At 40.7% G+C, this 15,704-nt stretch overlaps 1 protein-coding gene across 1 annotated transcript in view; it reads right to left on the bottom strand.

Annotated features, from left to right (window-relative positions):
• The window catches only part of pipox (pipecolic acid oxidase), a 90,186-nt gene extending 75,149 nt beyond the window's left edge, over positions 1 to 15,037 (bottom strand). Inside the window, exon 1 of the mRNA XM_028574502.1 lies at positions 14,712 to 15,037. Coding sequence (XP_028430303.1) covers positions 14,712 to 14,822 — 111 coding nt within the window. The 5' untranslated portion in view covers positions 14,823 to 15,037. The remainder of the gene's footprint in view (positions 1 to 14,711) is intronic.
• Positions 15,038 to 15,704: the final 667 nt, after the last annotated feature.

Raw genomic sequence — 15,704 nt, 5'->3', positions numbered from 1 at the left:
TACTGTTGAAGCATGTTTTCCAAGAGCCGTGTATGTATATTGTTATACAGTCCCCAGCAAAACGCGATTATGCGATCGCATAATTCAATGCATAATCAGTCAAAGTCCGCATATTTATGCATTTTTTCAAATACGCTGCATTAATTGCAGATTTCCGTGCAAAATATGGAGGGCTTGCATGATTTCATAATCCCCGCAATTTCGTTGCAAAAAAAGTCACAAATATCTTAGCCAAAAGTTGAAAAATGTTGCGTTTATTTCACACAAGAGCAGCCATTTCCCCTGTTGCCATGGGAATGTTATGAAGTGACGTAATTACGCCGATGTGAACATCCTCAAAAAACAGGGGTGTTTTCTCTTTTTCATCAAACCGCAGTTTTTGCAAGTTCTTGCAATTTTTGCAAGTTCCCGCAATTTCATCGCATAAAATTGCATAAATATCCCGCATATTCCATCGCAATTTTTAAGAAAACGTGCCGCATAATCAAGGATTTTTGCCCACAACAATCACAAAAAAACTCATTTTTCTGGAAGGAGTGGTTATAATGGTTCCCAAACTTGGGGTGAGGAAGCATTGCAGGGTCGCTTGGCGATTTTAAAACTAAGACACCACAAAGACTACAGCCAATGCCCAACTAGCACTTCCGTTCTACGCCTGCATGAGAGGAAATGTATATCCATATTATCATACTGATGTTGAAATAATTAATTGTATTTAGCCTGTGCAAGCATACAATACAATTAGGAAGTTATAAGTGCACTTATGTCTCTTGCTAAACTATTGCACTTTGAAGTGATACTTTGCTAATTTGATTGGACATGTTATAAAAGATGCTCTGCAGTTGATCTGTACACATTTTCATCAAGCGTTTAATGTTTTTAACTGCCAATTTTAGATGTTTTATCTCAGTGTACTGTGTTGGAGTGATTGTAAGCTGTTGCTTTAATCTTTGCACCAGTGTAGTAAACACAATAAAGGTGCTGTTATTTAAAAGTATCTGTTTCATGTTTTGTAGCCTTATCTTAGGACCTTTAAGTTGATTTTATATAAATATCCCTAAAGTATAAAAAACTGAAAAGCTAATAACTGTTACATTAGTTTTGCTATTAGATGCAAAGGGGTCAAATGTGGAGTAATATTTACTTAGAAAAAGCTAGGCAACAATTTCCACACGTATATTGTCAGTAAATTATATTTACAATTTAAGAATAGTTTCTATCTAAAGCACTTAAGCAAAATTTACTTGCAATTTTCTGTATATGTGACATTTTAATTACTATTCCTTAGTAAGTTTTACTAGTTTTTCACTAAATTTTACACACTATTCCTTAGTAAGTTTTACTAGTTTTTCACTAAATTTTACACACTATTCCTTAGTAAGTTTTACTAGTTTTTCACTAAATTTTACACACTATTCCTTAGTAAGTTTTACTAGTTTTTCACTAAATTTTACACACTATTCCTTGGTAAGTTTTACTAGTTTTTCACTAAATGTTACACACTATTCCTTAGTAAGTTTTACTAGTTTTTCACTAAATTGTATTCATGATTGCTTAGTACATTTTACTACTTGCTAGTTAAGTTTACTTGAGTGCCTTTGATAGAAACCGTTCTTACATTGTAAGTATTGTTTACTTGAGAATTTACTGTGTCAAATTTACTAAGAAATTCTGTGTGGAAATTGTTGCCTAGCTTTTTCTAAGTAAATTTCACTCCACATTTTTCTCAGTGTATAGTACAGGAGAAGCTCGCAGGCAGTTTCGACTTACATTAGCTGTTTAAGTTTAATTACTAATGTTAACTAGCATTTTAGTTAGCAATAATTAGCCTGTGTCTATGTTATCTCCTTACATATGCCTACGCTCTCCGTTTCTGCAAGATTGGGAATGATTGAGATTTCTCTTGGCACAGCTACCAGAAGACTTACAACTTTCAGACACGTTGCTCATGTCAAATCTACGTCGTCTCTCTCAGTTGGAGGCTGTGCAGTAACGCTCAGCACTCACTGGAAAAGTGCTTCTAATATCCTTCACTGGTCTTCACGCCATACATATATGGTCACCCATGTCGTGTATAACATTAGATTTGGTGATCCATTTATTCACATTTCTGTAAACATGTTCACTGTAATGTTCTTCTACGAGACAGAGATAAGAGTAGTTCTTGCATGGACCCCTATCAGCTGACTCACCCACTGTGGCCTGGCTGTGCGATCCCCTGGTCTAATGTCATTTACAGCAGGGTGACGTTAAGCATCCTCAGCAGCAATCACGGCCGTGGTCAGGTCATCTTTTCTTCGTACCGTTTGGTGACAAGTTCACCATATTTCTCAGTCTCATTTACAGGTTTTGATAAAGTCTCCACACCTTGACGTTTAGGGAGTAAAAAACTATCCATCGCTAGCGTTGCTAGACTCACTTCTCTAATCCTAACAGCTCCAAATATTGAGCTCTTCTTCTTCTGAGTGAAAACCTTACTGCGGAAGTAAGGTCATATGTTCAATGTTGGCTGCACAGGGGTTCATTAGGGCGATATGGGCAACGCACTGGCAATTTTTTTTTATAAGCAGTTCTATCACGGCAACAGTCGTTATCAGTGTTCTAATCTAGACGTCTGATCTGCACTGATTGGACACTAAGTGTCCAATCAGGCTAAAGTCGTGCTTCAAATGGCCCGGCCAGTCAGGTTGAAAATCACCCCAGAAGTCTCTCATAGACTCTCATGTAAAATCAATTTTTTTCAAATATCAGAGCTTTCAATACAATCTCTATGGGTTCCAGGAGGGCTTGCACTTACGCGCTTTCGTCCTACGTAACATAACCATGAACGTAACTAAGAAAAGAGCAGGTAGCAGCGTCAATCAATTCACGTACTACTGTCAAGATGGCTAGCGTTCAGTGCAACTCGATTGTCTCTTTGAAAGAAGTTCCTTTTAGTCGGCGAACAAATCAAGATAAATTGGCAACGAAACAATTAGGACCTCCCAGACCAAATTTAATAACTCAACAGGTTTCTACTAAAGGGGGAAAGTCCTACACCTGAGGATTTTCCAAAAATTGGTATGAACAAAAAACCTGGCTAGCAGGCTGCGATGTAGCTAATGCAGTCTTCTGCTACCCCTGCTTACTTTTTCACCCTGAAGGCGGCACGGCAGACAGCATTGCTTGGACAGCGACTGGTGTAACGGACATGCACCATCTTTCAGAAAAGATAAAGAAACATGAGCTGTCAAAGAACCACATGGATAGCTGTTTGAGATTGTCTGCTTTGGGGAGAGTGAACATTGCCACTCAACTGGATGAGGGATACAGGCTAGCTGTCCGTCGCCAAAACGATGAGGTTAGCAAGAACCGCCACATCCTCAACAGGCTAATCCAGTGTGTGAAGTTTTGCGGAGTGCTTCAGTTAGCTTTGCGAGGCAAAGATGAAACTGAGGGCTCCACCAACCCTGGTATTTTTCTTGGACTTGTCAACTTTGGGGCACAGTTAGATGAGGTGTTTGATGAGCATCTTAAAAATGCTAAAGTCTTCAAGGGCACATCAAAGACAATTCAAAACGAGCTACTGGAGCGTATGCTAGCGGTCGTGAGGGAACACATGGACGATGCTGCAATCGATGCAGTGGCCCACCATATAATGTAATGACGTCGCTCGTTAATTTTCCAGCCGCGGCATAAACATTCAAATGAAAAATAACATTCTCACCTGTTTCTCACTCACACACACACACAGAAAACACTGAGAAACACAGAGAGACACTAGAATAGTTAGCTTGGAAACGATCTAAGTGTAATAACGAAGCTGAAGAAGAGGTGTAGCTACACTAAGGGCTGTGACGATAACCGCATCACCGCAATACCCGCGGTGACGTGCCACTAAAGCGGTGATGACATCACCACCGCCATCACCGCATTTTTTTTTTTTTTTACTTTTTGCTGGCGAAGGTTACAGGAGAACACATGTCGTGTGATATTAAATATTATGAAAGCAACAATCATCCTCATCGACAGTGTAGGATCCACATAGTGTATGTTGTTTATGGTCTCATTTATATTATTTATTGATTATTATATTGTACACTTGTATTGTAGGTGGTGGGCGTTTTCATCGCGGTTTGAGCGGAAGTGATAACATATTTGTTTGCTTCACCTGATCACCTGGTGAGCCTGCATTGCAATACAATCGTGAGCGCGTCACAGTGTATTTATGCGTCTCTCTGTGTACTTTGTTGGACCGCTTACAGCCGCAACAGACTGCATTCTCTCCTATTTCAAGAGGTTATGGAGAGAAAAAAAAAACTTAGACATTAAACAGAGCCTAAACAGAGCAGCTCACGTTGGTAGTGAGAGCAACAAGTTAGTGGAGTGCCGAGTTGCCCTCTCTGCTCTCTGTCTGCTCAGCTGCTAGACCGCTGTGCTGCGAAGTGCCATTGTCGGCTAAAAATTACTTTATTTTTAACTTTATTGACAATAGAGCTTTTCTGTGGAATAGATCAACGGAGAGGAGAAAAGGCAACGCGGCCTTAAATGACAGCAAGACACAGTAAAGACTCTCACATTGAGCTGAAATGGAAACACTGCAATCTATTTATACAGTCTATGACTGCAACATTTTTAGGTTTTTAGGTTTTACGAGAAGGCCTCCATCAACGTTGCTACTAGCTAAACTAGCAAGCTACACAATGCCCCCCCTCAGCTGTTCACTTGGCTGTGACTCGTGCCTCCTGTTCAGCCAGAAGATAGTGGAACTTGAAGCCAGAATATTGTCTCTCCACCAGATCAAGGCAAGTGAACAGTTCCTCGACTCCATTATCATTGGAAGTTCCCCCCACACACACACTGACGGATGTTTTGATTCCACTGTGCCCTGCAATACTCTCACCCCACCACGCACTAATACAACCTCTGTCCCTGTTGTCTCTCCTCGGCTTCTGCCAAGGACCCAGCCAGCTCTGCTGACCAGCTCCACTCCACACCAGCCTGAGCCATGGCGTGTAAGCAAGCACCAGAGCAGGCGGTCAGGACAACGCTCAGCCCCAGCCCAACCCCTACAACTAGAAAACCGCTACAGCATTCTGATGAACAACGAGGAGTTCCCTTCTCTGCCACGTCCCCACGCTGGTGGGGACGTGGCATCCTGGTACATCCACACAGTCGACGCACACATTGAGGGCGGACTCTCCCCCCTCGGACTCATCAATCTCCACGCTGGTCATCGGAAGCTCCGTGGTAAGGGACCTCCACATTCCCCCTTTACCTAGCGGTCCCTCCAAGGTCTACTGCTTCCCCGGTGCCAAGGTCCGTGACATGACAGGGGCAATACTTAACAACCTAATTGGAATTAAAACTACCACTGCAATGATAGAAAAGGATAGGAAAATTAGATGTGGATTACTAAATATCAGATCTTTGTCTTCTAAAGCAGTACTAGTAAATGAATTGATTTCTGATAATCAAATTGATCTATTCTGTCTTACTGAAACCTGGCTGGGCCATGAAGAATATGTTAGTCTAAATGAAGCCACCCCTCCCAGTCATATTAATACTCAAATTCCTCAGGCCGAGGAGGGGGAGTTGCCGCCATATTTGATTCAAGCCTGTTAATTAACCCTAAACCCAAACTAAATTATAACTCTTTCGAAAGCCTTGTTCTTAATCTTCAACATCCAACACGGAAATCAGAACAGCCAATTATATTTGTTGTTGTCTACCGAGCTCCAGGTCCGTATTCTGAATTTTTATCTGAATTCTCAGAGTTTTTATCATGTGTAGTCCTTAAATCAGACAAAGTACTTATTGTAGGTGATTTTAATATCCATGTGGACGTTGACAGCAATAGCCTTACTACTGCTTTCAACTCATTACTGGATTCAATCGGTTTCAGTCAGAGTGTGCACAAGGCGACGCACTGTTTTAACCACACCCTCGACCTTGTGCTGGCATATGGTATTGAAATTGAGGATTTAATAATATTTCCATGAGAATCTGGTATTATCAGATAATTTTTTAATTACTTTTGAATTCTTGCTACCTGACCATACTAAACCAGAGAGCAGCTTCTACATTAGATGCCTATCTGACAGTGCTATAGCTAAATTTAAGGAAAGTATTCCTACAGCATTCCAGTCTATGTCGTGCCTTAACATAACAGAGGACCTCTATGTTAACCTCAGTCCCTCTCAAATTGATACATTTGTAGACGGTGCTACAACTTGCCTACGGACGACCTTAGACTCTGTCGCTCCTCTCACAAAGAAGACGATAAAGCAAACGAAATTAGCTCCTTGGTATAACTCCCAAACTCGCAAATTAAAACAAATCTCACGAAACCTCGAAAGTAAGTGGCGCTCCACCAAAGTGGAAGAATCCCGTTTGGAATGGCAAGACAGTCTGAAAACCTATAGGAAGGCCCTAAGAAAAGCCAGATCAGACTATTAATCATCATTAATAGAAGAAAACAAGAACAACCCAAGGTTTCTTTTCAGCACTGTAGCCAGGCTGACAGATAGTCACAGCTCAACTGAGCCATCTATTCCTCTAGCTCTGAGTAGTGATGACTTCATGAGCTTCTTTAATGATAAAATTATAACAATTAGAGATAAAATTCTTCATCTTTTGCCCTTAACTTCTAACAGTTCATCTTTAAATGCAGGACCGCTAGAAAGAACGACGAGTCCCGACATATACTTAGACTGCTTTTATCCTATAGACCTTCAACAATTAATGTTAAAGATATCCTCAGCTAAGCCATCTACCTGTCTCTTAGACCCCATCCCAACGAGGCTAGTCAAAGAAGCGTTACCCGTGGTAAACACTTCATTACTAGATATGATCAATATGTCCTTACTAACAGGTTATGTACCGCAGTCATTTAAAATTGCTGTGATAAAACCTCTTCTGAAAAAACCCACCCTAGATCCTGAGGTCTTAGCAAACTATAGATCTATATCTAACCTTCCCTTTCTATCCAAGATCCTTGAGAAGGTGGTTGCTAATCAGTTATGTGATTTTCTACATAGCAACAGTCTATTTGATGATTTTCAATCAGGATTTAGAAAGAATCATAGCACAGAGACGGCACTGGTGAAAATTACTAACGACCTTCTAACTGCTGCAGACAAAGGATTTGTCTCCATTCTTGTTCTACTAGATCTTAGTGCTGCATTTGACACTATTGACCATACGATCCTGTTACAGAGACTGGAACACTTAGTTGGCATTAAAGGAATCGCACTAAGCTGGTTTAAGTCCTATTTCTCTGAACGATCCCAATTTGTTAATGTTAATGATAAACCCTCCAAGCACGCTAAAGTTAGCCATGGCGTTCCTCAAGGCTCAGTGCTTGGACCAATTCTATTTTCCTTATATATGCTTCCTCTAGGTAATATTATTAGGAAACACTCAATTAACTATCACTGTTACGCAGACGATACCCAATTATATCTGTCAATTAAGCCAGATGAAAGTGGTCAGTTAGCAAGACTTCAAACGTGTATTGAGGATATAAAATCCTGGATGACCCACAATTTCCTGATGTTAAACTCAGACAAAACTGAAGTTATTGTGACAGGACCAACGCACCGCCGAACTTCGTTTTCGAAAGATATACTGTAGTTACTCTGGATGGTATTACCCTGGCCTCCAGCACTGCTGTCGGAAATCTAGGAGTTATTTTTGATCAGGATATATCCTTCAACGCCCACTTAAAACAAACCTCAAGAATAGCCTTTTTCCATCTTCGTAACATTGCCAAAATTAGGAATATCCTGTCTCAAAACGATGCTGAAAAACTAGTCCATGCATTCGTTACTTCTAGACTAGATTACTGCAATTCCTTATTGTCAGGTTGCCCAAATAAGTCCCTTAATACTCTCCAACTGATCCAGAATGCTGCAGCACGTGTTCTGACGAGAACTAAGAGAAGAGATCATATTTCTCCTGTATTAGCTTCTCTGCATTGGCTTTCAGTGAAATATAGGATCGAATTTAAAATCCTCCTCCTGACTTACAAAGCTCTAAATGGTCAAGCACCATCATACTTAGAAGAGCTCATAGTACCTTATTGTCCCACTAGAGCACTGCGCTCCCGGAATGCGGGGCTACTTATGGTTCCTAGAGTCTCTGGAAGTAGACTGGGGGCCAGGGCCTTCAGCTATCAGGCTCCAGTATTGTGGAACCAGCTCCCAGTCTGGGTTTGAGGAGCAGACACCGTCACCACATTTAAGAGTAAACTGAAAACCCTCCTCTTTGATAAAGCTTATAGTTAAGGAGTGAGGAGTTGCAGCGTCCGCCTAACCCGGCCCACCTGCTTCTCCTCGTAGTCATCAGTTTTATATACTGTATAATTAATAATCTAGCGAGAGTAGAGGGAGGCAGGCCAGTACAGCCCAATCCGGTTGGGGAGAGTTCTAGCCCGACCAGGCACCTCTCTTTAACCTGCCTCTCTTAAGTTTCAATTCTAGACTGCCGGGGAGGCTGTTCCTCCCTAAGACACACTGAGCTGCTCTCTCATCTCTACTTGTTACTTTTGTATGCATCCTGTCCCAGAAATGCTTGTTACTAATCTAGCTCTGGGGAGTTTACTCCCCGGAGTCCTTATGTTTCTTCTTCTCTGCATTTCCCGGCCGCATCCTGCAGCATCCACCCGTGGTCTGCAGCGCCACGTTACATCCCGCAACGCCCTGCTGTGATGTTCCTATGCACAGAGTAGTCAGGATCCGGTATAGGAGACTGCACTACTCAGTATGACACAATGTGCCCTGCTATGACATGAACTTCCACGATAACCTTCGAAGTCACTGTGACTTCTAATGTGACTGTTATCACCACTGTTCATCACGCCCCCCAACCGGCCCTGTCAGACACCGCCTACCAAGAGTCTGGGTCTGCCGAGGTTTCTTCCTAAAAGGGAGTTTTTTCTTGCCACTGTCGCAATAGCCACTGCTAATGCTTGCTCTTGAGGGAATTACTGTAATTGTTGGGGTTTTGGAATTTATAGAGTGTGGTCTAGACCTACTCTATCTGTAAAGTGTCTCGAGATAACTTTTGTTATGATTTGATACTATAAATAAAATTGAATTGAACATATGTTGTATGGTTTAAGCCGATGCTTTTTCGGGGGTAATGCTATTCACTCTACTGGCAGTATTGACAACAGATAAAGCCACCGTGTCTTGAGAAGCTTGTCGTTTTATTGTTCACGTTTAACTCACTTTACATCATCTTTGTTATCTCTTTTTCCTCTCACTTTTCCTCACAGCTGCACTCGTACACTACTCTCCGTTACCGCTCGCTCTCCTTGCGCGACCACACGAGCACTGACATCACTCACTTAAGGCACCCTGCTATTCTTGCTCTAACTTACGCTACTCTCTTAAGGGGGTTGCGGTTAACCGCCATACTAGTATAGTTTTTTTCTTACCGCGGTGAAGAAGCAACGTATCACCGATAAAAAACTTTACTATACACAGGCCTAGCAAAACTACGGCACTTTTCCTGTCTAACAGCAGTGGTTTAGAACAAACGTTGTGCTAGTGTGCCTGGCTAAAGTTGGAGCTAACGGCGGAGAGTTGCTGATTCGGAAGATGTCGATTTTGGACCGGAGAGGACGACAGCGTGTTTCCCTGCTGAAGAGGACTTTGTCTTAACTGGTGAATGGTTTTCGTTTTTGTGTTTGAGCTGTGTTTCTTGGACTTTCTGTGCGTTTGCTTCACTGAAGATAACGTCCTGCTGGCTGCTGCACGTACACATGAGCCCGCAACTTTTTTTTTTTTTTTTTTCGCCATGTGTGGCTGTGTGTGATGGTGTGTGGGTGTGTGTGGGTGAGTAGGAATGTGGCAACACAGTGGTTTAACAGGGTTTGAGTAAGTTTTACATTGAAACTGCTGTAAGGAGGAATCATTTTGTGTAGCTGGAGTGTTTTAAGTGGAAACTGATAGAGAAACTAGAGACTAAAGACTAATGTGTGTAATATCATTTGAAGAAATATTGCAGTTAGCATATATGAAGAGTGTGATTTGCGTTATGTTTTTTTTTTGTTATTCAATCTAACGGCTAAATGTTATTTATACATTATATAGTTATTGTTCAGTAAACAATACATTTTTTGTTAAAGAGTTGTCTGGGGACAGTTATTCCAATACAGCACAATAGATTTGCTGGTTAAAAGTAGGGTGGTATATGACTAATCCAAAATAGGTAAACCTTCGTGGTAGCTACCTTAAAGAAATGAACCCAAACACTTCATCATTCCAGTCTAAAGTTACGTATTGCAGCTTGGGCATTGCACTTGACAATGCAAGTTTGTCAAGTCAAATATCCTATATGGCTTTAATAGAAAAATGTATTTTGAAGCATCGTGATGCATCGAGATATCGAATCAAATCACTGACCTGATAATCGTAATCGAATCGGGAGATCAGTGAAGATTCACACCTCTAGTAGCCATCCAAGCTGACGAGACCACGGACGTTTCTACACAGACACAGCTGGTGCTTGTGCTGAGGTACATAGATAGCAACCATAAAGTGCAGGAGCACTTTTTTGAGTTCCTTCCCATCTCGGAATCAACCTCAGTCTCAATCGCCACTGTGCTTTTGAAGAGACTGAACGATCTTTTTGCCGACGACGAGAAAGTCAAACTCATTGCGCAAGCTTACGATGGAGCCAGTGTGATGAGGGGAGAGAAGGCTGGTGTGCAGCAAAGGTGCGTGAGCATTTCAAGAATGCCCATTATGTGCATTGCTATGCGCGTCAGCTAAATTTGATCATGCAGCAAGCTACCACTCACATCAAAAAAGTGAAAAAAAATATTTTCTTTTCCGATCTGAACGGGATTGCAACTTTTTTTTTTCGGTCACCCTAACGCACCAGCATTCTTGACCAGACTGTTGCACGAAGACTGCCCAGAGCTTCATCCACACGAGGCCATGAGGCAAGATTAAACAATATCATTCGATCTTTGTCAAAGCAGAGCTTCATTTCAAAATGTATGCATGAAAGGAGACTGCATTTGTGTTTGAAATTATATTATTCTCATATGTGGCCAGTGGTGTAATCTAGCTTACTTTATATACTATATGTACTGTACAGTGGTGCTCATAAGTGTATGAACACATGCTAAAGTTGACTAAAAAGAGGAATAAAAAAAGTAAAAAATTGATCTTAAAACCTTAATTAAAAACATTTGAAAAATCCAAACTGTAAAGACACCAATTTTCTTTTTTCTTTTATTCCTCTTTTTAGTCAACTTTTGCATGGGCTCAAACTTATGAGCACCACTGTATACTGTGCTGAACATCCAGGCTAGGTGAGACACAAAGGCTAACTTAAACACTAAAGACTTTATGCATCCCTGCCCATTTTAAGTGGAACTGAAGTATTTGTACTATACATGGATAAATTGCATATACCTGTGCATCACATATAGGGCCCAATCTTGCACTCAGCGCAATTGACTTTGTACACCGACGCATGTATCATTCCTATTTTGCACCCGACACACAGCGGACTTTTCCCTCCACAGACGCACGTCGGTAAATTAGGGAATGTATTTGCGCTCCCGGGGGCGATTCAGCAAAAAGAGGAGGCGTGTTCAGGCGCAAACAGTCCCTGGTGCTATTTTGCAGTTATAGAAAACAATTCCGCCAGACATTCTCTGAGACTAGGACTCTGTTGAACAACCTCATAACTACTCCCATGACAACAGCTGCAGCTGAGAGATGTTTCTCAACTTTGACACGGGTTAAGACATTCCTGCTAAATTCAATGGGCCAGGAACGTCTGAATGTACTGGCCATGCTTTCCATGGAGAGAGAACTAGTCCTCAACATGCCCGATTTCAATGAGAAAATCATTGACCACTTTGCTGCAGTTGAAAGAGAGAAGAGCACAGTTTCAGTACAAGTAATGTAGCCACTCTCTCTCTCTCTCTCTCACTCACACACACTCACACACACACACACACACACACACACACACACACACACACACACACACACACACACACACACACACACACACACACACACACACACACACACACACACACACACACACACACACACACACACACACACACGGCCAAATCAGTTCATAGTTGATGTTGTTTTAAATAGTTATTTTTCCATTCATTTAAAAAAAAAAAAAAAGAAATCTGTTCATGTTCATTTTTACAAATCTATACAATTGGCCAGAATATGGTTGTTCATATTTACAAAGCCATACAGATAGCTGTGTTTACCTTTTCTAGAAATTATTTTCAACTGTTGTTTTTAGGCAAAATGTCTATCCCTGTTCATGTTCATTTTCACAAATCTATACAAGAGGGCAGAATATGGAAGTCTATACAAATTGCTTATGACCAATAACTTGCATCAATGTTTTCGGTAGCCTCTATCAAAAGCTCCTGCTCGCTTGTTGTGAATTATGCTCTGGTGCACATATTTCCCATTCAACCATGAGGCCTTTTTGAAGTAAGTAATTCATGTGTATATCCGAATTCTTTAGTTAAATTTAGCAGCACCTCATCATTCTGGTTTGGTCTTAAATGTGTAAAGCCAAGATGCCCAGACCACTAGGTCAAGCCTCACTTGTTCATTCTCCTATTTGGGACGTTACTTTGCTTTTATTAAGTAGCACTTTGGTCATATCCTACATTCCAGAAAATGTAGTTCTAAAGATCCACTTCTCTCAACAATTTGTTTACTTATTATTGCCATGCTGTTACTATTTATTGTTTAAAGTGTGGACTTCTCTTTGGTCTAAAACATTATTAGGCTGAACTACCTTTGAAATGTGATAAAAGCTCTTGCTGATCCTGCAATCTGAACAAACACCATGCTCTATTTTCAGCTGATATTTCATTTATTTATGGAAATGCATATTGTTTATGCAGTGTTGAGGAATGTGAAAGAACACCCTTGATTTATTTTTACTGTGATAACTTATTTTGCTTTTGTAAGCCAACACTTTTGAGATCAGTCAATAATTGCTTCTGGTATTGACATATATGGACATATCTTCTTAAAAATGTGTCCTGTTTAGCTGTTTTGCATCACACAACATTGGATTAATGTAAGTAATGAATAAGTGGAATAATTAATTTTGGAGCCATGTCATTTTTGCTTATGAAGGCTGGATGCTAATAACCTACAAAGCTTTCCACCTCTAACTTATGTAGCTAGAGGGGAAATATTTCTGTTTCTTAATGTACCCATTGAATAGGTCACCTAAATCATCAGAAAAATTACCCCCACAGAGAATTTTTTCAGGAGCCGCCACTGGTGCTGCACCCTTTGGCCGAATAGAGCTGTCCCGCCCCTCCTCTGAGAGACCTTGGGTTCTGGAAGTAAATTTCCCATTTATTTCTCCCATTTACGTCTGGAAAAATCCGTACATAAAAAGTTTTAGACCATGCCTTTGGCTAACCAGATGGTACGTGACTCATATGAATACAACGTACCATTTCAACTGAAAAAACGAACAGAAAATCCAAAATAAGTCAAAAGGTACAAGACATGTACATGTGTACATATCGTTATTTCAGAGGGAAGGAACTACTCATCCCATAAACCACCATGCACCACTGAGTAAAGGAAGTTACGTTAGTTTAGCTAACATCTAAATTGGGCTAACCGCTAGCTGAGACAGCATGTAATAACTTTAAAAGACCCTCAAAATAAAACCTGAAAATAACCGTTAAAATATATAACGGCTGTTACATCAGCTGTAGCCTGCTTTCCCCAGTGTTTAGTTTGAGTTAACATTATTTTAGACTGAATCAAGCTGTCAGCTAGCGGTTAGCCGAATTAGCTGTTAGGTAAACTAACGTTAGCGTCCCAGCGGAGGCTAACAGCAGAAGCGTGGAACAGATCGTGATTCGTGCAGTGTTGTAAATCCTCGTGACGGATCGTGCAGGCAGCTCCCCCTCCTCCCCCTCCTCACCAGCATGAGTTCAGGATAGTGGGTAATGGAGTACTTATCCAAGACATCGTGAATAAATACGTTTATCTCAAAACAAGGTTGGTGATTTTTGGCGTCTATATGAGCATATAGAATTGCTTAGTCACGTCGGCGTGCTGGCTTTAAGTCTACCATCGACGGTTACCATTTTATGGCTTATACTCCAATTTGTCAATGGAGAAATTGCATTGTATTTTTACTTCCGGAACTCGCAGTGGGCGGGACTGTTGAGCTCTATACGATCACCTGTGTTTTTTAGCCTAAAAATAATCGGTTTGTTTTATTAATGTATTTATTCATTTTTCAAATATAAATTCTACTATTTACCAATTAACGATTTTTTATTTATTTATAAATCAACCACAGAAATTTCTTGGGGGTGCTAAGGGGGTGCTATGGCAATCTTAGGGGTAGCTACAGCACTCCTTAGCCCCTCCCTGGCGCCGCAAATGCAACTAACCCAGACCATGGGGCAAAGTCTAACATTTTCCTCCTTGTGTTTGAGGGTAAACCATGCATTTTTTGTTTGGGTTGCAGAGATAACAGCTACGACATATGTAATTAGTTTGTATCACATTTTAAACCCACTGGCCAAAAAGAGCTCCAAGATACAGTCAAAAATGTTTAAAACAACTATCCCCGGTCTCCCCTACTGGAGTAAATGTACTTGGTCACATTCCACCACTGCCTGCAGTCTCTGAGCAGTGACTGTTCATAACTAACGGAACAAACTTGTGTGTGGGACACACCTGCTCCAGCAGAAGAGTCTTCTTGTTCCTCTGTGCCAGCTGATAAGCCGTGAAGGAGCCCTGCACGCCGGCCCCAATCACTATGCACTCATACTCCCCTTCCGTCGACATGCTGCCTGGATTCAGCACGAAAGATCAGCATGCAGATCCACGCAACTTGGTTGAACACGACTGTAGAAAGGAACAGATCCGCCTATTTGTGTAGACTGTAGACGGTAGGTTATTTGTGCCCCGAGTAATTCCTGCTAGGGGCTGAAATCTGTGCGCCACACAGAACAAGCTTCATCAGTAAATGGCTTTGTTTAAGGCTAGATTAGTATACATGGTTAAGGGTATTGCTGGCGTCAGACTGTGCGCCAGTCTGACATGATAGGACCATAGACTCTATATTCATATATAGGCTACAGTCATTGTATAGGACCCAAGTGCCTGACAGTCTCTGCATAGGGCAGAAAGTAAAATGTCGCCACTAGCCAACTTTCATGTGTTATTTTAAGTCACTACAGTATGCATGGAAATAACGAAATGAACAGCCAGAAAACTTTATTCTAATATGTCTAAATCCTTGCTCATTTAATTTAATAACTCTTGCCTTGTCCTTTAGTGCTCCCATGACTGTTTATAACTTTTTTTTCCTCCTCTTGTTTTAGCATAGCATTCCAATAGAAAGACAAAAACTCAGACAAAACTAGCCGTGGAGGAAAATGTCGATTATTGAGTAAAAGTAAATCCTCGATGGGAAAATACTTTAATAGTTGTGAAATCAACTTTTATTTAATTTTATTCTAATATGGCAATGGACATAATTAATAATAATAATAATAATAATAATAATAATAATAATAATAATAATAATAATCAAATTGAAAATTGAAATAGAAGTTTAAATTTTTTTATATTAAATTAAATCAAACACAAAACAAATGGAATACTCATTGGATATTCCTTTGTAGAATGTTTTTGATTTAGCATTGCACAGCATTGAATGATTGC

Source organism: Perca flavescens, chromosome 3, assembly GCF_004354835.1.
Source record: "Perca flavescens isolate YP-PL-M2 chromosome 3, PFLA_1.0, whole genome shotgun sequence".
In the NCBI taxonomy this organism is placed as follows: domain Eukaryota; kingdom Metazoa; phylum Chordata; class Actinopteri; order Perciformes; family Percidae; genus Perca; species Perca flavescens.
Note: the sequence above shows the minus strand (reverse complement) of the source record. Positions and strands in the feature narration are given on the sequence as shown.